The sequence below is a fragment of the Protopterus annectens genome, chromosome 2.part1, assembly GCF_019279795.1.
Source record: "Protopterus annectens isolate FY-2018-M chromosome 2.part1, PAN1.0, whole genome shotgun sequence".
NCBI lineage: Eukaryota > Metazoa > Chordata > Ceratodontiformes > Protopteridae > Protopterus > Protopterus annectens.
Genome location: NC_056729.1, coordinates 1,254,470,922 through 1,254,495,712, shown reverse-complemented (window position 1 = coordinate 1,254,495,712; position 24,791 = coordinate 1,254,470,922). Strand labels below are relative to the sequence as shown.

At 44.5% G+C, this 24,791-nt stretch overlaps 1 protein-coding gene across 1 annotated transcript in view; it reads left to right on the top strand.

Moving 5' to 3' along the window:
* Window positions 1-24,791, top strand: part of GCKR (glucokinase regulator) — a 678,315-nt gene that overhangs the window by 530,076 nt on the left and 123,448 nt on the right. The window contains exon 17 of the mRNA XM_044062788.1: window positions 20,119-20,268. Coding sequence (XP_043918723.1) covers window positions 20,119-20,268 — 150 coding nt within the window. The remainder of the gene's footprint in view (window positions 1-20,118; window positions 20,269-24,791) is intronic.

The following is a 24,791-nucleotide window of genomic DNA, read 5'->3' as shown; positions in this document are numbered from 1 at the left end:
GGCAACTATACATGTATGGAGCACTACAACAACAATACATAGACACAGTACGCACCACAGACAGTACACCCTTCAAGATAGTCACCCAGTGTGTACTCAGTAGGCATTCATCCTGACGTTGAATACGGAAATCTGTTGCCTGGATGACCACCATGGCAATACAGGATGTCAACGGCCATGCCCATGCACAGAGGGACATCACCGACACAAGGTGTCACTGGCCATGGCCGCACACCTGGTAATATACGTCAGTTCGGACTGTACTGTGTGTTGATCTACACAATGGTGTACTGGGCATGCTCACACACTTAGCTGTTGCAAAGGGCCGTCTTGCATGCAGATGGAGTGTAAACATGGAAGGTCTCAGTTTGGACTGTACCGTGTGTCCATCTACACAACTGCGTATATGGACTTTACTGTGTGTCCATCTACACAACAGCGTACCGGGCCATGCTCACACACTTAGCTGTTGCAAAGGGCTGTCGTGCATGCAGATGGAGTGTACACACAGAAGGGCACAGTACAGAAGGGCACAGTAAGGTATAACTGTCCTCACGCACAGGGCGGTCACACACATGCAGTGACCTGTACACACTCAGCTGCCATCACAGCTGTCACAGGTGCAGGTCACACACGTACACACTGCAGTGTACACTGTAGCTGTCAAGTCATCACCATGTCGTCGGTGCAGCAATACACAGCCTTACAGTACCACAACACCATGTGACACATGACCACTGGGCTGTACAGAGGTGTACACCATCTGTGCAGAGTACACATGTACTGACAGGGATCCAACAGGTGTTATGCATTGCAACAATACCAGTATACATGAACAGTTCAGCTCAAGACATACCACGGCCCTTACACAGCTGTGACACATGACTGTTGCTGTACACCAATGAACACACGTCTGGATATGTCATACATGTGATTGCGTGGATGTGTGCATGGACTGCACATACAACACATACATAGATACATAGCATAGCCTTTGATGTACCCCATGCATAACAGTGGCCTAAGCAATGCTACGCACGCAAATGGAAGGTGGGTCCATATCTGTTGAATGCTCACACTACAGGGGGTAGCAATGTTGACCAGGACACATACCCTTGTACTGGTTGCCTGTGACACCCGTGATATCATACCATAGTCCATGTGTTATGTATGTCAACACACATGTCCAACAATAGCAATGCATACAAACATGGCAACAGGAGACACATGTGACATCTGTACTGTGCATGCAGCAACCATGCATGTGCAGTGGCCGAGGCCCGTAACATAGTTGCACCTAACTACGACATGCAGTCGCAATGCAGCCCCATCATTGACACCTGTATACGGTGACATACAAATAGCACATATGGAGGGATGTGTGCACATAAAGTGGTGAACCACCTGTGTAGATGTATGTGTGCAGGGGGTGGCTCACAGTTGTGTCACACACCATCCTATCATGCCATGTGCAAACAGTACGCTATGTCACTGTTACATGACGGTGCTGACATAACGCATACACAGCGGTCAGGTGTTACCAACTATATGTCACATGGCACCTGTAACACCTACAACCTCCCGTGTGCATATAGCAGCACAATTGCCAGACATAGCGTTGGTACACATAATGCAATCAATACCACTGCATGTCTATCAAACATGTCATCATATGGCAGGTGTATCATTCCCAGCACTGCCATGTGTGTCCGAATGTGTGACCAGAGATGCCACATATCATGGGGATTATGTCCCAGTTGTTGCACATCCCTGTACACCGTTGTAGAGATCTGTACATACGTCAGTGTGGTAAGCATGGCGTCGGTCGGTGTGGTGCATCACACACGTCGGCTGTCCGTATACACATGTGTGGTCACCACAGTGTGTGTGTGTATGTATGTATGTCTGGTGCTTGGTGTGAGGGTGTATGCTAATATACAGTGAGAAATGATCACTAACCCCACGTGGTGATTAACCCGTAATGGTGATGCAGTGCACTACCCTGTTGATGCCATAGGTCCCAGCCATACTGGCTACCTGTGCATGTTCCTTCTCTGTGACACGTCGTGTGGGTGCATAGTACTGTGAGGGTGATGACCACATATGCAAGGGTCCCCACCTCAACACTATGGGGTGTGCGTTATAGTGGTGTACACCCCGTGAATGTGGCCATGTTCCCGTACTGTTACAGGGTCCTACTGCTACACAGTGTGGCCTCCAGCTACCAAGTGACACCTCACATCATCATTGGCCAGACCGCTGTGTACAACCCCTGCACCATGTCACCATACCTGTAATGTGTCCTGCTATGTATGTCACATCTCTGTCCAATGTAGCCTGTGCCACTGACCACATGTGTCCAGTGCAGTATATGTGCGGACATCTGTGTCATGTTGGTGTTTCCAACAGTCAGGTTGAGGGTACATGTAGCATGCTGATATTGCCAGATGTGCCTGTGAGTAATCCACAGTTACATGTGGGGGACTGCAAACACTGCTACCTGTAGGCACATGCAAGTACACCATAGGAGGGAACCAGGGTATCACAACCAACATGGTGTTACAGATGTAACCGAAACACATACCGTGAACACATCACAATGCATGCTGCACCTGAACTACATGGTATGGCCGGTGCATGTCGACAGTACACAACCTATGTCACATACACATCTCTCAGTATTCACACACAACCACTGCAACATACACATCCCTCACTATGCATACACAGGTAATATTACATACACCTCTCACTATTCTGTTCACCCTGTGCATCAGAATATTTGAGCATATCCCTGCACCGATGGTGTGGATGACAGGGATGCGGCACAGGCTTCATGATATGCACAGGGTGATATGTTTGCCAGGGGCATAGGCTGCACCAATGGATGACATCATGTGTGTGTGTAAGGGCCGGTGATTTGATTGGACATGTCTGTTCAGAATGCATGTGGATGTTGTGGAGCCCTACAGTTGTGTTTGCTGTGTGCGTGTTCATAGGTTCATAGGTTCATAGGTTGGTACGAGGCTATCAGCCCTAGGGCCTATACAAGCCTAGCCATAACAATTCCCTGGCTATTTCTTCCCACATTATTTACTTTCCTGGACCCCTGTCTAGCAGGGGTCCAGTGTATGGGTGTACACAGTTCTGCCATTTGTGAGGCCTACACGGGGTATAATTGACAGCTCCAGGTTGTACAGACCAGGTTGTACAGCTCACTGTGTCCATCCACTGCCACGTGACTTGTGCCTGCCTGGGGTTGCACGGGCACTACCAGGTGGAGGTACAGATTGGCTACTGTCCAATGACACATCTGCTGGAACCGTGTCCCCACTGAGAATGTCCAGGGCCACGTCCACATGGCCTGCTGTGTCCTGGTGTGGACAGTGCAGCACCAGCTGCACTGCTACTGCTACTGGAACTATGGGAGCGGGCATGTGAGGTGGCACGCTCACGTCAACCTACACTACGTGGTGTTGCTGGCCTACGTCCACGTGGCCTATGCCTCACTCCTACCAGATGTTCCAGCACAGACAGCTCACGCTCGCGGATTGCCATGCCATGGTCAAGGATTCCGACCATGTCACCCAATCGCCTATCCAGAACATCAGCAATCTGCTGTTGAGCATTTGCCAATGCCTGGATGTTGTCATTTAGGTTACGGATAGCAGCCCTCTGCAGCCTCTGCCCTTTTCTGTTCTGCCGTTCAGCACATGCCTGTGCCGCCATTACAGTCTGGAACATGCGTCTGGTGATACCAGCTGCTGCGCTCTGTCCTGGAGGTGCATGTCTGCCAGAGGTCCTCCTACGAGCAGCACCGGCCACATGCCTGTGTGGCACATCTGCAGTCATTACACTGACACCATGGTGTGTAGACACACCTTCTGTAGCCACCACACGTTCCTGTTCCCCGCTAACAGGCGCTGACTGTCCTTCCTCTATGGCCACTGGCGATGCAGTATGTGTTGGCAGCAAAACTGTGTGCAGGGAAGAGGGGGACATAGCTGGGATGGTAACCATTGGCACAGATTCAGCCCCTGACAACCCTGCCTGTACTTCATGCATATGTTCATCACCGCTAGTATCTATGGGGACACTAACATCAGATGGACCGCAAGAGGGTAATGCACCTACATCACCTGTGAATGCAAAGAAATACTGTAAAGTACAATAGGCGCAGACACAGACACACACAGACACAGACACACACAGACACACACACACAGACACACACACACAGACAGACACACACCCACAGACACACAGACACACACCCACAGACAGACACACACACACACACACACACACACACACACACACACACACACACAGACACACCATGCATGTGATTTGACAGATGGCATGCAGCATGCCTGTGATACAGCAGAGGGCATGCAGCTCAGAAATTAATAGTGTTAGTAAGCATATCTCCCTGGGGTGCACACTACAGCAAGCAGGTGTCATATCAGTAGCCATGCAGTTCACACAATCATGCTAGTATGCATGCATCCTCGTGATACACCATGTGGCCCAGAACAGGATAACAGTACACATGGCTGATGTGACCTTGACATGTAATCTGCTGACATGTGCATTAACATGCATACATGTCTGACACAATGGTGTCCTGACACATGTACAGCATCATAATGGGCTTCACATTGCAGTGTTGTCTGTATGCCCTACAGATAGAATGCATGTTTAGCAAATGTGCATGGGAGGGTAGTGTGAGCCGTCTACATTGCTATACAGTGTGAAGTACAGACACTGTGCCATTGCATTTCATCATGAGGCATCTATATTTCTGTAGAATGCATAATATGTACACATTGCATAGCCATAACTGCATGCTATGACACAGTCATGATGTTCAACAGATCGTATATGGTAGACTTCAGTGACACCTCCAGTAGCTGTGCACAGGCTTTTAGGATGTCCAGTGTACCACATCAACTGTATAATCTGTCAACTAAGGCTATAATTGGACCATGTGTGGACAATGTGCAACAGGGTGTATACACATCCCATCTAATGTGTGGCTACATGTCTCTGGCCATCCCCCATGGCCATGTGTGCACATGTGTTGGCCAAATGTGTGTGATGGCCATGTCTGTGTTGTCCCATATGACATACACCCATAGATGTCAGATATGTCACAATTCACAGGGCTATGCAGACAACGGGTTGTATGTTTGGTATGTGGGGTATAGGTCATGCGATAGTGTGACAATATTGCAGACAGAACACTACGTGTCTGGGACATGTCAGGTGGCACATCACAATGTGTGCACCCAATGCAGGGGCATATGACACAATGGTGACACCTGTGGGCTGCCCATATCACAGCTCACTGTGTGGTACTGTGTGCATACCACACATGTTGTTCCAATGCATACTACATATGCCTCCATTGTAGAACACCTCCACTGTTGTATGCACAGCTGACCACACATGTCGCAATGACAAGTACTGTGGTTTCAAGTCGGTGTATCATTTTGTTTGTATATATTGCACATGGGTGGCCTGTGTGAATGATGGGTGATGCGACCTGTATATCGTGACTGGAACAAACATCAAGTGTGCAAGTGTTAACTGGCCACATGGCAAATAGATCTACACTGTAACATGCCTGATACTGATGACAGTCTCACCTGCAACGGACTCATGTCTGTGCGGCACGCCAGAGGTACCTGTATAGGGGTGACACAGCAGTATGAACATTATCCATGACTGTATGACAGCCACAAGGTGCACTGTGCATGTTAACACATTCACCTGTGTAATAGCATATAGTATGCACATGTGTGCATACACAGAGTAGCATACTGTAGTATGCAGCATGTGTGTCCACATACCTTGCATATGTTGTTACTTTACATAACGTACAGTGACACATGCAACTAAATGGGATATAATAGCCATATGTGCAGTACTGACTTACCAGGCAACTCCAGGCTCATTGGTTGGGAGACACCCACCTCCACGATGGCAGCTAGTGTTTGTGGATGCTGTTCCCTGGGTGTCCCCAGACTGGCCAGTAGCTCCTTGGTGTGTGTGAGTGGGGGCTGGGTTGGTGGCCCACCACCTGTTCCACTTTGTTCCCTGGTGATTGCAGTGGCACGCTGTTTTGCATGTCGTATCAAGTCCATGCAGTGTCTGCGCACCTGCTGGTAGGTGCGGTTATGGCCACCCACATCGTTCACCCTCCTGCGTAGATCCTGCCACAGGTCATCCCACTGCTGGGCATGCTGTGGCACATGGCTGAAAAACAAGTCATAGTTCTCATGGAGCTGTGGGATGAGGACATCATCCTCCTGGTGGCTGTATGCTGGAAGGCGTATACGGGGCATTATCTGTAAGACATAATGATGGTGACAGGTCACAGTTTCAGAGATGTACAGAGATACTGCTGCACATACATTTCTGTGACATCTACTACATCTGCACAGTTATCTTTGCAAAGCATCATGACAGTGACACGACTGACGTGTTTGTGTCACACACATGTCACACCCATTATGCATTGGATATCATCACCATATATGTGTGTCACCTCATTACAGTGTTCATACTCCATGTGAATGCTGTCTTGCTGTGGGCATGTCTATTTGCCTGCACTTGTGTTCTTACCTATCTGCACATGCCTGGATGTGTCCACAGTAATGCTGTTGACCTTGATGCTGTGTATATGTCACATATCAACACAGACACAGCCGTAATGGACTTGAGCAGTGACAATGCACACATACGCATGGACACCTGTACATGCATGTGTTTTGCCATATACATCTACACAGCACTGTACAACTGTTCAACATCCTGCCACGGATCGCCTGTGTTGCACATGTGATAGACATGGGACAATGGCTATTCAGACATCATTCGCAGGGATGGTTATCAACCATAGCATGTGCGGGCAAGGATTCCAAGCTGTAACAGACAGACATTATGCCACTGTAAGGTGCATCAGTGCCACATTACTGATCCAGTCAGTTGATAGTACATCTACCATGCGGCCATCACACCATGTATGACTGGGATGACATGTGCAGCTTTGATGGACAGGGTTGCATGGTATGGCAGGAGTATGTCACATATATGGCACAGGGATCTGTCCAGCCTGTGGCGATCCTAGTATTAGGACGGTGGCTGTCCATGACATATGTCTTACAGATCAGGATATGGACATGTAGCATGTCCATCATCATGGTGTAGCAAATGTCTTTCTGCAAGGTAGACAGCATGCTGCATAGTGGAGGTGAGGATTGTGAAGGCTGGTATCGCCCATCCACGCATGGCCATTACCCCTTAAAGGTGGTATGTGATCCAATATTGGTCACCACAGTGCTGTATATGCCTGTCCAGTGATCTCCGTGCTCATGGATGGCACCCTGACATGACATGGGTACCTCATATGACTACTAAAGGGGCCTGGAGACGTCACCAAGTTGGGGGGTGCACTGCACAGCACCATCCCTTACACAGTCTCCATAATGTTGACCACAGCCTAGGTAGTAGTTAATGGGTACAGGGATGTTCACCTAGCCATGACAATGCTGGTATCATCCATCAGACTGTGCACATATGTCACACACCTCACCCACACAGCTCATTCTGTATGTTGTTCACAACACTGACACAGCTATACTCATAGGTCATGGCCATTCACAGCCTTACATACACAGATGCCTAACATTTGTCTGTGTGGTATGGGCTACAATGAGGGTGGAGTACAGCACATTAACCCTGTTCTACTGTAGCTGGCACTGGTGTGATATGCACATGTCACTCTTGCACCTTTTGTAGTTGTGAGTCTGTCAACAGGCCACTGGTGGAACACTCCTGTGACATACAAAGGTATTTGTAATCAAACATCCGTGCTGTCTTGTACATCTGTACTGCTAACATCTACAGTGATAATGGTTCATGGACATGCACACCATACTCAGCAGGGTTATAGTGCGGTGCCACCCATAATGACTGTCATCACCACTTGTGGGTTGATATTATCCAACACCCTATCTGTATTGTATGGTCATGCTAGGCACTTGTTCAGAACTTGTGAGCATGTCATGAGCTACTGATTAATATAGCACCCATTCCACACCATTTCCCACAGGTACACTGGATGTCCTACGCTTCCCAGCTTGCTTATGGTACAACAGCTGTTGTACACACGTAACGCACATATCCTGTGGGACATGGTTGTATATACAGGCATGTCCAACTGTCACGTACCAGTGCTACTGCCTGTCTATATGATGGATATGTCGTATATGTGGCAATAGAGCAATTGTCTCATGTACACATTCAATGCTCACCTCCCAACATACGACACTACAGCCTGTGGGGGATGCACTTCTGCAGCCGTGCTGGGGACATAGCTCTCAAGTGTACCTCACTACAAGGTACGTACCTCATTTGGGGTCTTAAAAAGTGCATGTTCCTCAAGGTTCCACATTGAAAGGGTCTGTCACACATTCATTGTTGGAAATTGTTTAACTGCTAGCCATGGCTAAATAGATGGGAATCATATTAATTCATTAGAATATCTTTTTTATACGTAAAACTAGCCTATTTTAGCCATCATATGCCCTTCCTAGTTGAAGCTGTTAGTAAGCCAGTAGTAAGTGTTCCACGTTTTGCCCATTTGTCACACATTATGAGGGCTAATGTTCCTCATTTTGGGGACAGGAGGTTGACAGCTATGGCTGGGGGTAATGCTGTCAGCAACCCTGACTGCACCTGACAGTCATGTGGGGATGTGTAACATTCGCAACACACCCCACCCATCACATAGTCTCACATGATCTCCACCACAGGCCACACCTACGAGGACAACTTGTGCAGTACGTCTCCATACTCTGTGTAGGCACCAGAGGTAGCCCCCATCATGGAAAACAACATCACCAACTTATAGCCCCCAGACTCATGTGTGCCCATCACATACAGCCAATAGGGAGTTATAACATTCACAACACACCAGTCATAGGTGACTCTGTAGGGAGTCACACTGCAGTTCCACACAGCAGGCTACAGAAGGCGATAGTCGCTTACATCTTGCTGTCAGGTAACTGGTTCTGCAACATAACCTATGGACCCATGCCACACCTCACCAGGTACGATGTGACTGTCATTCTCCATGTTAGTGTGACTGCCCTGAGATGCCACTTCACAGACTACGTGTGCAGGGACATGCAATAGCTCACCAGTCTTATAGCCCTGAGGGTGTGGGCCAAGCCCTGGGGAGCATTATGCATTCGTCTGGACACGATACCACTGTACAACGACCGACTGTGTCACTTCAACAGTTGCCTATGTCATTCCACAGGCATCTGGTATCTGTCCGCTTTGACTGACCTGATCAAACACAATGCTGTGGCACAGATGACTTGCACCTGTCAGCCCTGGGAGTACAGCTCACATGTAAGGCTCTTGCTGCTTCTATACTGCCTGTCTTGCATAGTTTCCAATAACAGTCACCGGCAGAACGGGAACTGGCAAGCACGACATGGGGTCATGTGACACAATGCTTGCATCTTCCTCTGTGACGCAGGCAAGGCACACCTTATAATGCACCACTCCAATATCTCTGCAGTGACTGGGACCTGCCTCTAGGCTCTGCAGAGCACACCTGCAATGACAGGTTATAGACAGACCATACCTTTCAGGCACATACCTGGACCGGCACACCCACAGCTGAGGGGTTCCCATATGCTACTATGTTGTGCACACATTCTGGCTAGTTACTTAGCACAATGCATCAGAGGTGCTCCACGTGCAACTAACTGTGTCCGGGACCGCTATACACATTGCAACAAGCTACAGATTCAACATCATACCCCAAGGTTAACATACATCATTTGTTGGTATATTAGACAGTGGGGCTCAGACAGCTACTACTGATGTGTGACTGACACTACCCCACACTTAACTGGGATAGCCACTCATGTACCGACACATCCATGAGTCATAACCTCCACTCTGCTGGATCAACCCATACACACCACCTCCAAGACCAAAATTAACCTTGACATGAACACTACCACCATGTGACTGGTGTTACACACCTGGGGTTATCCCCTCATTGGTGGATTCCGAACATATGCTAATCAACCTTGTTAGCCACATCCCGGCACCACACCCATCACAGAATACACAGTACATGAGTACTACAACACCTACTACAGACGTCTTCTGACAGCGGTTGTTAACGTCATGACACCCGTGCAGATGGACGATGCACATACAAATGCTGAAACATACCCCAGTGCACTTCATTAGCATGTACACAACTGCATGGATCATGTTATTCCACACAGAGCCATGATGGTACACACCAGATAACAGACGCCACTCTGGTGGTCATGTTCCATGGACATATGATGTACAACAACAGGTGTAGGCTGTTGCACAGTGGTGTACATTCCCATGGGTGGCGTAGCTCACTGGTCAGCCTTGGTAGAGCCACAGGATCCCTCATCACATACTCCAAGACTAGCTACGTAAACATTACTGTGACACATTACGGGGTGTACCACCAAGCATTATGGTGGTATGTCAGTAGTCGATGGCAACACCCACATCTGCTGTCACATACAACAGTCACTCAGGAACATTACAGACCCAGGTGATGTTGGCAACATGCTGGAGGATGGATTCAATGCTAACATTACACCCTCTCACTCACTACAGGGCCACAATCCATACAGGAACAATGTGGTGTCCCTGTGGTCACACCTACACAGTACTAACCTGCACTCTATATGTCCTGGGACACTGGCCCCATGTCACCTTCCAACGTCCCAGGCTGTGATGTCCACAAACCTCTGAATGACATGTCTCCCCACTAGGCCACCATATTCAGTAATAGCCTTGTTTCAGACATTGTAGCCCCTGAATGGCACACAGCAGCATTTATCACACTACACACAGATGGCACCACAATGCATGAGTGGCACTATAGTCCTACACACCTGACTGGACTGTTCTGCATGGCTATGGGGCACATCATCAAGGACGTCATTCACAGAGACATTGTTGGGCTCCCGTCCTTTGATGCCACCTGGGTTGGGCTTGTTAGGGCCAGAGCATGGCCCCTACACCTGGTGGACTCCTTTCATACAGTTACCAGGGCAGTTGCTGATGGTACAGGAGTCCACACATCCTACATTGTCCTCTCATTGCCTTTCAGCACCATTCTCCATTCTGGTATTGACAACATACACATCCACCTGCACATCGTACCCTATGTCTCAGGATGTTATGCAATGTGGCTCATGGACAGGACACACACAGTGAGGCCAGCATACCATAGTACCTACTGCATGTCAGTTACATTTGGCATACCACAGTCCTCAGTCATAGGGCCTCTCATGTTCAGTATATGCTTCCCTGCGGTACAGGCTAGCACAGGGGACTTTCCCTGTCTAGCTTTACAAACCCCTGCATACAAAGCACCATGATTGCTCCACCAGCTGATACTGACTCCATCCATATGGGTGTCACTGTGACAGATACCTGATATGACTATCATGGCGTCAAGCTGCATGACACAAGGTGCATGAACGTCACCTTTGCATTACACCATTCACCCACTGACTATCACATGGGTGGTAGTCCCCTACATACATATCACATTGTACATGTTTGCAGTACACACATATGTCGCACCCACTCCCGTTGTTACTGTATTGCCACTGTGGAGTGGATATCCTTCTACATGGCCACACTTATCTGTACTGGGTGTGTAGCCAGTACATAGGCACCCATTGTACCTCTGAACTCAAGACTTCTACACACATTCAATGGTACACCACCCCATTTAGGGTGTACCTTACACAACAGCTACAGCTTTACATACCACAACATTAACACGCCATGACGTTTACTGAGCTCCGACAGTTTAAGTATGCGGCTGCACTATTGACACCACATCTGTACACATTGCATACTACATACTCAGGGGTGACCTCTGCTGATCAGACAGGGCCCATGTCCACAACATTATTAATGGATATACTCCTCATACGCTACATAAGCAAAAGCCACTGTGAGCAACATGCTCATGGATATGTGCACACACACCACAATGAGTGGGATGTGCTTGAGGGTTACATTCCCAAACTGGACAATCACCATGCTTTGGAACATGAGTCCTATGTACATCACGCAGGGACACTCAGTAGCACTGTTCATGTGATACCTCCCTTGGTGGTTGGGAGACACATGTAGGCCTGGGATCACTGCAGTGGCTGTACTGTGCAGAGGTGCAGGTGACACATGGCTATGCTGTTCACAGGACACTACCCTAGAGAGGTGCCACTGTTGTGAACACTGTAGTTGTGCTTACACATGGACGTGCCAGACTGCATAGTACCCCACTATGCACCTGTGAAGCTATTACATGTCCTTTGTGCATGGTTACTTGGTAGCCCTTCCATTTAGATTAGCTATCATGCTATTACAATGCCTCATGCCTACAAGCCATATGTATCCTGTTATTGTACATGCCAATAGACGATACCTTTGGTATGCATGATATGCCTGTTATGCTGTGTAGAATATCTGTCATATCTACGTACACTACTATACATTACACATAGTTCACATAGTATCCCATAATGCAAAGCATACTTGCACAGCAGGACCACCATAGATATGTCATTGATGTTATATGCCCATACACATGCGTGCTGTGACAGTATATCAACATATACTATCCCCTGCTATGGCACATACTTGTTGGACATACCCTACCACTGATGGCGGGTTGTGTGAAATTGTTCTGTTTAAAGCCCTCATGTAGCATCCCTTGTGGTGTCTGTGATGTGTACCTTGTGGCCCACTGCTGGACGCACAGTTTCTACAAGCGTTAGTATGCTCAGCAAGACATCACTACATAAATACCTTTTTCCACTTTATGCATTGCGGACACGTTTTTATTAATGCAAATCAGGCTATACATACACTAAAACTAATTAATACAGATCATGCTATACATAACCTTACATATCGGGTGTTCTACATACCTTGTTATCGTTACGGACTTTCGTCTCTATCTCTCTCACAGTGTTTCAACTGGTATTCAGTATGAGCATACAGTTTGAATGTCTGGCAAGTCATCCTTATATACGTGGATACCTGTAACATGTGGTTTCATCCTGCCAATTGGTGTTCCTGAGTGACTAATTACTTGCATATCAGCTGTGCAGCTACTCCATTCACCAATTACACGGCAACAGTGGGGTATAATTGAATTCTCCACTTGGGCGTTGCCTATTTGCCCTACCTTCGGGGAGACAGCCTGTATTGTGTTTTGTTATGTGTAATTGCAACTGCTATGCATGGAGACAAGTATACTTTGGATTCATGTCCCCCATGGATTGTGTGTGACAGCTAGAGTATGTGGTTCAACATGTGGGTGTACCTGTCATCCCAACGTCTGATAACGGACTATTGCAAACAAAACCTGTAACATGGCTGTTTGTTCCATTATACAACGCCTGCAATTTTGCATGACGCCTTTAATTGTGTCTCTCACATGGTATGTTGAGGGTTCTGCAGATGTAATTGACTGACTGGATGTTTGTGCTGCTATTACAGTCTGTATTGCTTTAATTTCTAGTGTGGGGGATGTCGGTGGGTGTACGTAGCATATACAGGTTTGTGGGGCTTGCATTTCTACATATTCCATATATATGTGTGTGGGCTCTGTCCCTAATTAGAGAGCTAACAGTTAGTAGACTTATGTTACGGGATTGTACATTGGGCCGTTGTTAATTGGTTTCTATATCGTCTGCAGGTGAGGTTGATACTTATATACCTCCGGAATTGCAGCAATATATCAAGGGATATGTGTAAGTGACAGCTATCCCTTGTATTTCTGTCCCAGATATTTGCAGTCATTGCGGTTGTGTTGGTAAAAGAACCTGTTTGCCATGGGTTGCCACCTTTTCATATGGTCATTGTTGGACACTTGCAGGACACACAGTGGTGTTTACAGGCCGACACGTAGCCATGGTCAGTACACAGGTTAGCACATACTTTTATCCTCAATACATACCTATTGTTGTGGGACTTTGGTTACTTATCATATTGCATGTAACATTTACGTTTCTTACATACAGGCATAACTATTAAATATGACTATTACATTATATATGGGACATATTAATGTCCTAAAATCTCGGACATTTGCCCTTTGTACTGTTTTATGTCAGGTCACACCTGCCCAGGGTGGGGCTATCCCTCCTACTGTGGGACAGGTGGTAACCGTATGCCTACGGCTAGCTATACCCACACCTACCGTACTGATCTACCTCTGACTTGGCACTAACAGACACATGTTGCGGACACACACACACATTACAGTCATACGGAGACGCACACGGCACCCTCAATGCACACATACACAGACTTTGGCACTCACAAACAGAGTTGAACACAGTATCTACGTGGACCGCAACACCGGCAGCAGTGACTAAATGTCCCTTCATATCATCATACTATTACTCGCAGCTGTACTGTTCCGGTACTGTGTTCTATCGATCTTTCAGCCTTGTGGTTATGCATGTCGGTATGTTACACATTCCATAGTTGGCGGTATCCTATTTATTTGTACCTCCAAGGTGTTATGAATGTCATTGACCTATCTATATATATTTGCAGATATCGCTGAATCCATATATATCAACATATATCACTCTATTGCCCTTTCTATCTGTATTATATGCATATATGTGTACATATATATATATATATATATATATATATATATATATATATATATATATATATATATATATATATATATATATATATATATATATCTATATCTATATCTATATATATATATATATATATATATCTGGCGGGGAATGTGATAGGCACACAGCACCACCATATGCTGATAGGCTCATGTACTGTTCAGGTGTTGACATTCCGTGTTCCACTAGCTGTTGTGTGTACAATGTTTGAGGGCTGCCTATATAGGAGTCACACATTGGGCCACCTATACATTACAATTTACAGGTGGTCATGTTTGTGTGCCATCCATTTTACTGTGTGTGCAGGTGGAGAGGTGTCAGTCCGTAGGGGCCTACACTGTCAGACTATGTGCTATACGTTCCCTCTTTGCCAAGGTGTAGGCATATTGGGCACGCCTCCATCTGCCTACTGGGGCTGGCACAGTGTGTTCATGGTCTGATTCCCTCTGTGCTTGTAATGGCCTTGGCAATTGCGGTGGGCTATGAGGGCCTTCACCATTTTGTCCCTGCTGCAGCTGCTTCCGCAGGATCATATTATGTAGCATGGCACATACTATGACGATGTGGGCACACATGCCTGGAGAGTACTGCAAGGCTCCACCAGATGTGTCCAAGCACCGGAACCATGATTTCAGCATCCCGAAGACACACTCTATGATGATTCTGGTTTGTGCGTGTGCCTCATTATGGCATTCTTGCATGGGTGTATGTGCATTTCTGATGGGAGTCATCATCCATGGCTCCAGTGCATTGCCAACATCCCCCACAATATGGCCATGTGGGATGTCCCCCCTGACAAATACCTGATACAGCTGTGAGGCATGCCAGATATGGGAGTCATGGTAGCTTCCAGGGCTGCCAGCACACACATCCATGATAATGCCCTGGGCATTGCACACGACCTGGCAGTTGATGGAGTGGAATCCCTTGCGGTTTATGTAGCGCTACCATGCTCACCGGGTGGTGACTTGATTTGTATGTGCGTGCAGTCTATCGCACCCAGTACCTCCGGGAAGTGTGCCACATGGTGGAAGTGGCGCATATTGCTGGCCAACTCCTCCTGAGTTCGGGGGAAGTATATCTGCTCATTGGCATGTGGTAACATGGCATCCAGGAACTGGTGTAGTACCCTGGATGCTGATGCCTGCGAGATCGCCATTATATCTCCAGTTGGCCTTTGGAAGGTACCTGTGGCCAGTATTCGCAGGCTTACACGTACCTTCATGTCCACTGGGATGGGTTCCCCTCTGTTGTTTCTGGTTCTTAGGCGTGGCCGGCACAGCTCCACTATTTGATGTAAGATGTCCCTGTCCACCCTGTAATGCTCTACTATGTCCAGGTCATGTAGCCCCTGGTAGGTTACCCTTGGTCTGAACACTCTCCTTCTCCTCCGAGGCCTGCGGTGGTTGTTGGCATCATCCTCCACAACACCGTCAGTCTCTATCACATGCTGGTGAATCGCAGCTATGGCAGCTCCCAACATGTACATTTTAAAAGTTCCCCGTGTGTTTACACCTATGGTGCAGTGTTTGGGAATACACAGGTGTGTGTAGGGTGCTTTCACACTTTATACTATTGTGCTGTGAACACCGATGATGTCATAGGGTGTGTATGTACAATCGTAGCTACAGGGTATCTTATGTGTTTTACTACCGGAACTACTATTGTGGTGCCTTTGGTGTTGAATTACATTTGGCTGCCGTGGATTACCTCTTGACCTTCACTTTACATTTCTGCATGTTGCACCTACCATTTTCTGGCATGCATCCAGCAGCCTACTTTCATTTGTAATTTCCTGGACCTGGCGTATCTTGCGTTATGTGTGCTACTGCCAGTCTACTGTCAGTTTGCTTTGCTCTGCTGTGTCAAGTCTCCTATCTTTGCAATCCAATGCCTCCCCTCCTTTCTTTTCATTCCAATGCCTCCCCTATCCTGTTTTGCAGGTTTCTGCAAGCAGACTTGTCAGCTGCCGTCGATTGGCCATCGTGGGTTGATTGGTGTTGATTGCTCATTAGTACTCCAATTACCCTACTTCAGCATTTCCTTCTTTTCTTCCCCTGACCTTCCTGTTTGTGCTATTGTTCGTGGTGCGTGCGTCTAATTACTGGGTTTCGGGCACGTTTTCATCCCCGTACACATGCGCTTTTGGGCACCATGTGTGCTCTCAGCTAAACGATTCTATACCTTCCTCCCCACCCCTGTCCTGCAGCTTTGCTTAGCAATGGACAGGCCGGATTTGCATTGCTCCAGTGTGCTTACTGCTACGGTGGTACACCGCTCTGCTGATGTCATGTATCTCCTCTGAGCCACTCCTCGGTGTTATACTGCTGCGCCGTATGGTACAACCTTCATCTGGCGGGACATTTGCGATTCAGTATTATCTGCCTCATTTGCATGGCATTGACTACTAATTCATAGTTACCACGCCGGACACTATCACAGGCCCTTAGCAACCCTTGCACTTTGGTTGTGGTGTTCCATGCCTACCATTGTGTATTATGGTGTAAACCTGATTTCTATTACATTGCGATTTTATGACATTTTTATATTATTTCTTTATGTTACAGTTTCCGCACACATGCCCTGCGGTTGTGCTGTGCGTTACTGTGGACATGACATTAAATGTTGTTTTTTAGGTGTTGTGCATCTTTTCTTATGCCATTGGCTGTGTATTTCACCATTGGCATATGTTAACTTTGTGATACATGGGTCTGGCCTGCTTCCATAGCTCCGATGTTCTGTTTGGGAAAATGTAAACCGTGTTTTTTGGTTTACATTTCCGTGGGCTTACACTACGCCTGCACCACTTCATGAATCACTATATGCCTTCATTTGCATGGTGCGACACTGCACATGGGGTGATTAGCATACCTTAGCCGAGGGCTGCGCAGTTCTGATGTATGCCGGTAGTGCACGTGGAATTGGATCGAACCTGAATCGCTCGACGGCCATATTTGGCATTATACCGCCTACGCTATGCCTGCGCCTGGCACAAGCTTCATGAATCCTGGGGACTGACTATTCAGCTCTAATACTTGTCTTAGTAAAGGATGTTTCATACAGAAAAATTGGAGCATATCATATTTTATTATTGTTATGTTGTTGTTGTCACATGAAATATGACTAGACTGATTAAGCATGAATATTTTAGTATAGTGTTTAGATAGTTCTAAACAAGCTGTAGAACATTCATTTTGACTCACCAAAAAAAGCAAATGTGTTAGTGATAATTCCACAAAACTGAATTGGTGAAAAACATCTTCAGTAGACTTCAAGGTAAGTTTTTTAGGGGACAAGTCCCATGTATCCTCATCTGGGAGAGCATGCCTATACCCCAAAATTATACAAACCAACCCAATGTTTGCATGACACTAACAAAGTCCAGTAGTATCAAAAGTACTTGTCACTGAAATTACTTTGTGGTACTCATACTTAGTGACACAATCATCACACAGCTGTCAGATTCCTGTTTTTTATGCTGGAAACAGATTAATTGAGGAATGCAGTACCGACATGGATGTTCTGTGACTCTGTAGTAGTACTACTGTGTGGTATGTCACAGTAGTACTTGGAAACTGCAACTGGAAACAAAATTCACTTTCTTTTTTTTCTTAAGCAGAATATTCATGGGTGTCTTCTTTCAGGGGTGACCTGGGGACTGTTTCTGTAAGTGCTAGACAGGGGTCCAGGGAAGTAAATAGTGTGGGAAGAAATAGCCAGGGAATTGTTATGGCTAGGCTTTTATAGGCTTTAGGGCCGATAGCCTAGTACCAACCTGTGAACCTATGGTTTCAGTGACTATTTATAGTTGATCTGTAATCAAGTGGAGATTGAGGAAATTAAACCCAGGACAATGAAATGAAACCCATTAGCAGCTCAGTGTCAATAAGTCCACTTAGTTTTGTTAATAAAGGTGAATTTTCCTCCATGGGACAGTGAGTTATCTTTGTTATTCAGTCATCTCTAGGAATACAACTTTTAAGAATCATTATTCTCTTACTTTACACTGAGGCATCATGGGTATCTAGCTCTGTATCACTGAAAACACTTATGAATCTGCCATTGTACTCTACCAGTGTCCTGAAGCTATGCTATCTTTCTTCAAACAAATGCATTTTAACAATTTCTCTCTTTAATTGTATGAAAATATTATGTTAGCAGTCACATACATTTAAAGAGAAATACTGATTTTCTACTCTCTTAATCAACTGCAGCCATACCACCCTAAATGTGCCTGATCTCAGAAGCTAAGCAGGGGCAGCCTGGTTAGTTCTCAAATGGGTAACTACCTCAGAATGCCAGGTGCTGGAGGCTTTCTTTCTTGCCATGCATATGAAGCAGAGTTCTTCCCTAACCATCTTCAAGTATAACTCAGACTAGTGGCCAAGAATACAGGTCTGGCACCTATGACTTTAATGGACAGAGACAGTCTATAGATTATACCCTAGCTTACATAAACCTCCTAAAATAACCTTGAAGGCCCAGAAAACTTAATGTTTTGGGATGGATGGCTAGGTTTATAAAAGCCACAGTGGTCATTAGCCATGTTATACACCTAAGAACTGATTCTTCTGTGTAGGCATGCACTTTACTGGAATGACCAACGTTTCCATTTTGCCATAACACAGAAGATTATGATTAGGTCATCGATTGTAGCTTACATATTATGAGTTTGAGAGATGGATGCCAAGAAATTTACCTTGAGAGCATAGCTCAAGAGATGAATCTTGGCAACCACATTGAGATCTAATAATAACTCTTTGTAGTGCATTGAGATTTATCTGCTCCACGAACTACAAATTTATGAAAAGTAAGATAAAAGAAAAACATATGATGTGATGTGTTGTGCCAGCTTTGAAAGCCAGTAAAGCAGTGGGGAAGTGGTTGATGTTCTAATGTGTTCCCAGAATAAAGGAAGCAATTGTAACCAAACAATTGTGTGTACTTCAGCATACAGCAGACAGGAATAGGAGCTGAAATTAAGTCATTTCATGTCCTGCTGCTGCTATTTACTGGTTAGAGCTGTCTGCTTTTAGAACAAACCCAACTTTAACAATGCCAAGAAAGTACTTAACAATTGCTCAGCACCACTCTAAGCATTGTTAAGGTCAAGTCCTGCTTTATAACTGGAGCAGGATGCAATTTAACCATTATTTGAGTGCAATCATGGTGCTTCTTTCACTACAATATAATTTAATAAGTGCAGTCATATAACTGTTTTCATACTATGTCCACATATATAGCTGACGCAAGTAATTTTTAAGATACTTGTCTTGCATATATAATAGCCAATATCGAGCAAGTATTTTCTGAATACATAATGTATTAATCCCATTCTGTTTTCCTACAGAAATTTCAGCGACAGCTGTGTACCAAATGGATTCTTAATGCTGTAAGCACTGGAGCTCATATACTGAAGGGGAAAATTTATTCCAATTACATGGTGGACCTTAAAGTCGGTAACAGCAAATTATTCAACAGGGCTCTTTACATCTTACAGGTAGGTTTACCTTTAAAATGATTACTTTATTTTACTAGATAGCTACAACTAGGTGTGCACTGTATCTGCCTGCAGGAAAGTTTTCTGTTCATATCTGGGTACAATGAAAAGAAATCCACAGTGTAATATGTTCAATGAATTTTACACAGCAGTTTGACAAAGTGGGTGTTCATAAAGGTTCTCTGGCCAATATACCTAACAGTATACCCACAGTTTGCTGAAAATCCTTGGACAAATGATAGCCTTTCCATATCTGAAAGCTTAGCGCTGGGATTTAAATCCTTCCATGTTTTACTTCTGCACAGCTTTGTGTTTCCTTGTTGCTATCTTATGCTTTTGACTATGCTAATGGTGTTATGGCAGGGGAAAGCTGTATCAGTGAGAAAGCCTAACAATAAATGCTAAGCCACTAAGCTCTAATTAACAAGTAACCGAGCAGATAAAAATAAAAAGTGTGTTCCTTTTGTGTCCAAACCTTGGCAGCAGCAGATATGCAGCCAAGCATATGCTATATATTCAGTGGCATAAACTTTTAAAATTACTTTGTGCGATGAGTTGTTCTAGAATATAAATTAAAACTACTGTTCTGGCATATTTATGATAGTTTACAGATGTACCCTTTATTAAATGGCAGAACAACTGATTGCCTTTTTTTCTTTGCTTAAGAGATTTGTAATTTGTTTTAAGTACTGAAAATGCACATTGACAGGAAACAGGTACTGCCTAGAAATGAGGTGCTACTCATGTCTGTGTCGTGTGTGGGGAGGAGGTGGGGGCTAATTTTGAAATCTAATGTGCAAGTTTGTGTGCAGTTTCAAAATTCCTTAAGATGTGGCATACATGGATAAAGCCCTGACTACAATTCAGATGACCCAGGTTCAATTAGCAGTGATTTATAGAGCAGTAGGGAGGGATGGGTTTAACTGTCATAGGGATGGGTGACCAGATCCATTGGCGCCCACAGTGATGGCCTCTGGTGGAGATTAGGGACACACAAGGTAGGTGTGCTTATAATAAGGGTTTAAGGGTGGAGACATGGCTGATCTACTGTCGACATAGGGTAAAATTCGGCATATCTCCATTGCACACGCACCCCTCAGTCTAAACCATGGACTCGTACATTGTGGGGGGTGGGCCGTAAAGTAACCCCCCCCAATCCCTCCCAATAGATGCACCGATGAGTCAAGCCCACAGATGACTTGTTCCATGACTGGTCCTAGCAATACCCTGGGGTTACTAACTGGTAGACTTGTAGTGGACAGGTACAGAGATGCTGAGGCAGTGGAATGATTAATGGGGGAGGCAGCAAAAAAGCAATTCCAGAAGATATGCCAGCCATTGAAATTTCTAATGAGCTGGCTTCAGCAGACCATCTGTTTCTAGTGGGATATTAATTCATCTTCTCATCTGCACTGCATTTATATCTTAGCAACACAAGTGACAAAATTGTGCTCAGAGTCTTTGGACAATGTATTTACCCTATCTTACCTTACTAAAAAGTTTAGTAATAGAATGAGACTATAAAATCTTAATGTACTTTAGAGAGAAGTATGCTAGACAATTGAAGAATGTGTCGTTCTTTTCTAATCAGTATGCAATGTGTATCTGTCTCTTTAAATAGATTATTTCATGTATTTTATATGTATAGTAAAGTTAAACAAAACGTACTGCTTTTATGCAAGCTCCTTTATAGTGTAAGTTTTATGTATTGTAAAATTTAAATAAAATGTACTGCTTTTTTGTGGACTCCTTGAGCATTAACAGAATGAACTGCAGAGAAAAGTTTAACATGTTTAAATGCATTTAACATTAAGAATGTATATGTCAGCTGAGTTTACAAACAGCAATTAATGCTGAGAGAACTACTTTTGCAATCTAGGAAAATGACATAGATCTAAGCTGTTAAAGAAGAACCAAGCTAGTGCTAAAAAGGCTACATTTTGTGCAATATTTCATCTGATTGTTATTAGAGATATGTGACAAGTGGGAGTACAATGAACCATATAAGAAGATAAGGGCTGTGAAACTGCTTTATGAAAATTAACTGATAAGGCCTACACTTTGATAAAAACTCCTTCTGGACAATTATGTTGTTGTGGTGAAGAAGCTTCTGCATCTCAATGAAACTGTCAGCTATGAGCTATAGTGTGTAGGATCATTCAAGATGGGCAGGACATTTCAGAGAGTTCAGATGAAATATTGACCATAGAAGAATTCTAGCAAGACAATGCTCAAGATAGCTGGACTTCTGCAATATATGGACTGAGAACTGCCTAATGATCTCTCTGGTTTTAGAAGAGGGCAAGCACTCTAGACCAGATTACCATCATCTACTGGATAGTAGAGAAAGCAAGGCAATTCCAGAAGAATCTTTACTTCTGTTTTATTGACTAGTCTAAATACTTTTACTGTGTGGAGCATAGCAAACTGTGGCCCATTCTTAAAGAAATGAGAATATCAAGTCACCTTATATGCATCCTAAGGAATCTATATGCTAAAGATGAAGAAAGAACTTAAAACTAAATATTGGAATTTCTGACATATTCAAGAGTGGGGAAGGAGTGCAACAAGGCTGTGTATCGTCACCCTGGGAAGTGTATTTATGGATTCCCCCAGCTGGAAAACATTTGCAGTGTACATTCATGAATAGATAGCTACTAGTTCTGCCTTGATTACAGGGCAGGAGGAAATGGCCCTGTCTCCCTGTTCATAAACACTCAGTTTTTCATGTGAAATGTTGGTTTAGATGAGCAAGATATTGAAATCAAAATTTATGGGAAAAATATTAATAACCTCCAGAGTTTTTAGATCCTTTTCATGATGATGAAAGTAGAGAGAGCAAAACCCAGTGTGTTTTATTTATTAATAATTTGTTTACTTACTTGCTTGCTTATTTATTCATAACTGTTAACCCTTGTAAAACACTGGCCAATGTAAATAATTTTCAGATTTATCCCAGGGATACAAACTTAAGCAATTTTTTTATGTAAACAATGACAAAGGTTCTTTACAATAATGTAACAACAAAGCACAATGCATGCTTATACACTCAAGTTAATAGTATTTAATGGTTAACAATGTATAGAGAGCTAATCCCAGACAATGTGATATAATATTTGCTTCTACCTTGTTGTAAAGAAGCAATATTTACAGCATATACAACAAAAGGATGTTGATAGGGGCAACAAGAGTAGTAGAATGAAGGACAGAGAGAGGGAGAGAGAAGAGAGGAGAGAGGAGAGAAGAGAATAAAAGGTTTCATGTATAGACGTGGAAGTTAGGAGCTGTGTAGAATATGTTTGGGGATGTGTTACTGTGTGCTTGATTATTAAGGTCTTTTTGAGAATTAGCAATCTATAGATCTAACATTGATTGGAGAAAGAATGTTCTTCAGCAGGGTATTAATCTACAGATAACAGTCACGGAAAAACAAGTCTACCAGTTCATGGCAGCATATCAAGCTGCCATGGAGCTCGGACTGAAAAAAAACTAACAGCTGCCATTATTTTATGCTTGCTAAGCAACACCTTTGCTGTTTAACGAGTATAAAAGAAAAAAATTAAAATAAAAAGCATATGTGTGTGTGTGTGTGTGTGTGTGTGTTTATGTCTGTGTGTGAGAGTGCATGTGTTTATGAGAGTGAGAGAGACTGATCAAGCTATTATTTTACACTTGCTAAGCAGTGCTTTTGCTGTTTAGCCAGTGTAAAAAAAAAAAAAAAAAGAAAAATGTGTATGTGTGTCTATGTTTCTGTCTGCTTATGTGAATGAATGCGTGCATAAAAGCAGAAGAGACTGTGTGTGTGTGTGTGTGTGTGTGTGTGTGTGTGTGTGTGTGTGTGTGTGTGTGTGTGTGTGTGTGAGTGAGTGAGTGAGTGAGTGAGTGAGTGAGTGAGTGAGTGAGTGAGTGAGTGAGATAGACCACTGAAGGCAACAGCATTAAAGAGGTTTGCATATCTCTGGACCTTTCAACTGAAGAAATACGAATAAAGCCTGAAATAAAATAGGGAACAAAGGATCAAAAATAGGAACAGATTTTAATTATTACTCTTATAAAATTACAAACTTGCTTAAATGAAAGGATTTCTGTTAGCATGAATTTTCTGAAGGAAATAAAAGTCTGAGACTCAAATGTATGTCACTAATTAGTAATTTCAGTCTCCAGTGACTGGCACCAAACCAAACATTTTAGGAGTGAGGGACCAAAAATAAAGTAAATGCCTGGATATTTTTTAAGTGTTATATTTTGGATATACAATGCTTCCTCCAATGCCATTAACATATACTACAGCAAGTTTGAAACATTAGGTGGAGGAACTATTTTACATTAAAAATAAATAGCAAGCACACAACCATTTTACAGACAGCCATTTCTCTAAGCACAGTAATGCCCTCCAGGGTATGTGTTACTGTGGAAATACCCATCCAGCTGCAGAACACCCCTGGGTGGGTGTTATTTACACAATAACATACATGCTGTTGGGCATTATTGCTTGCTTAGTTGTGGTTCAAAGACTATAGAGG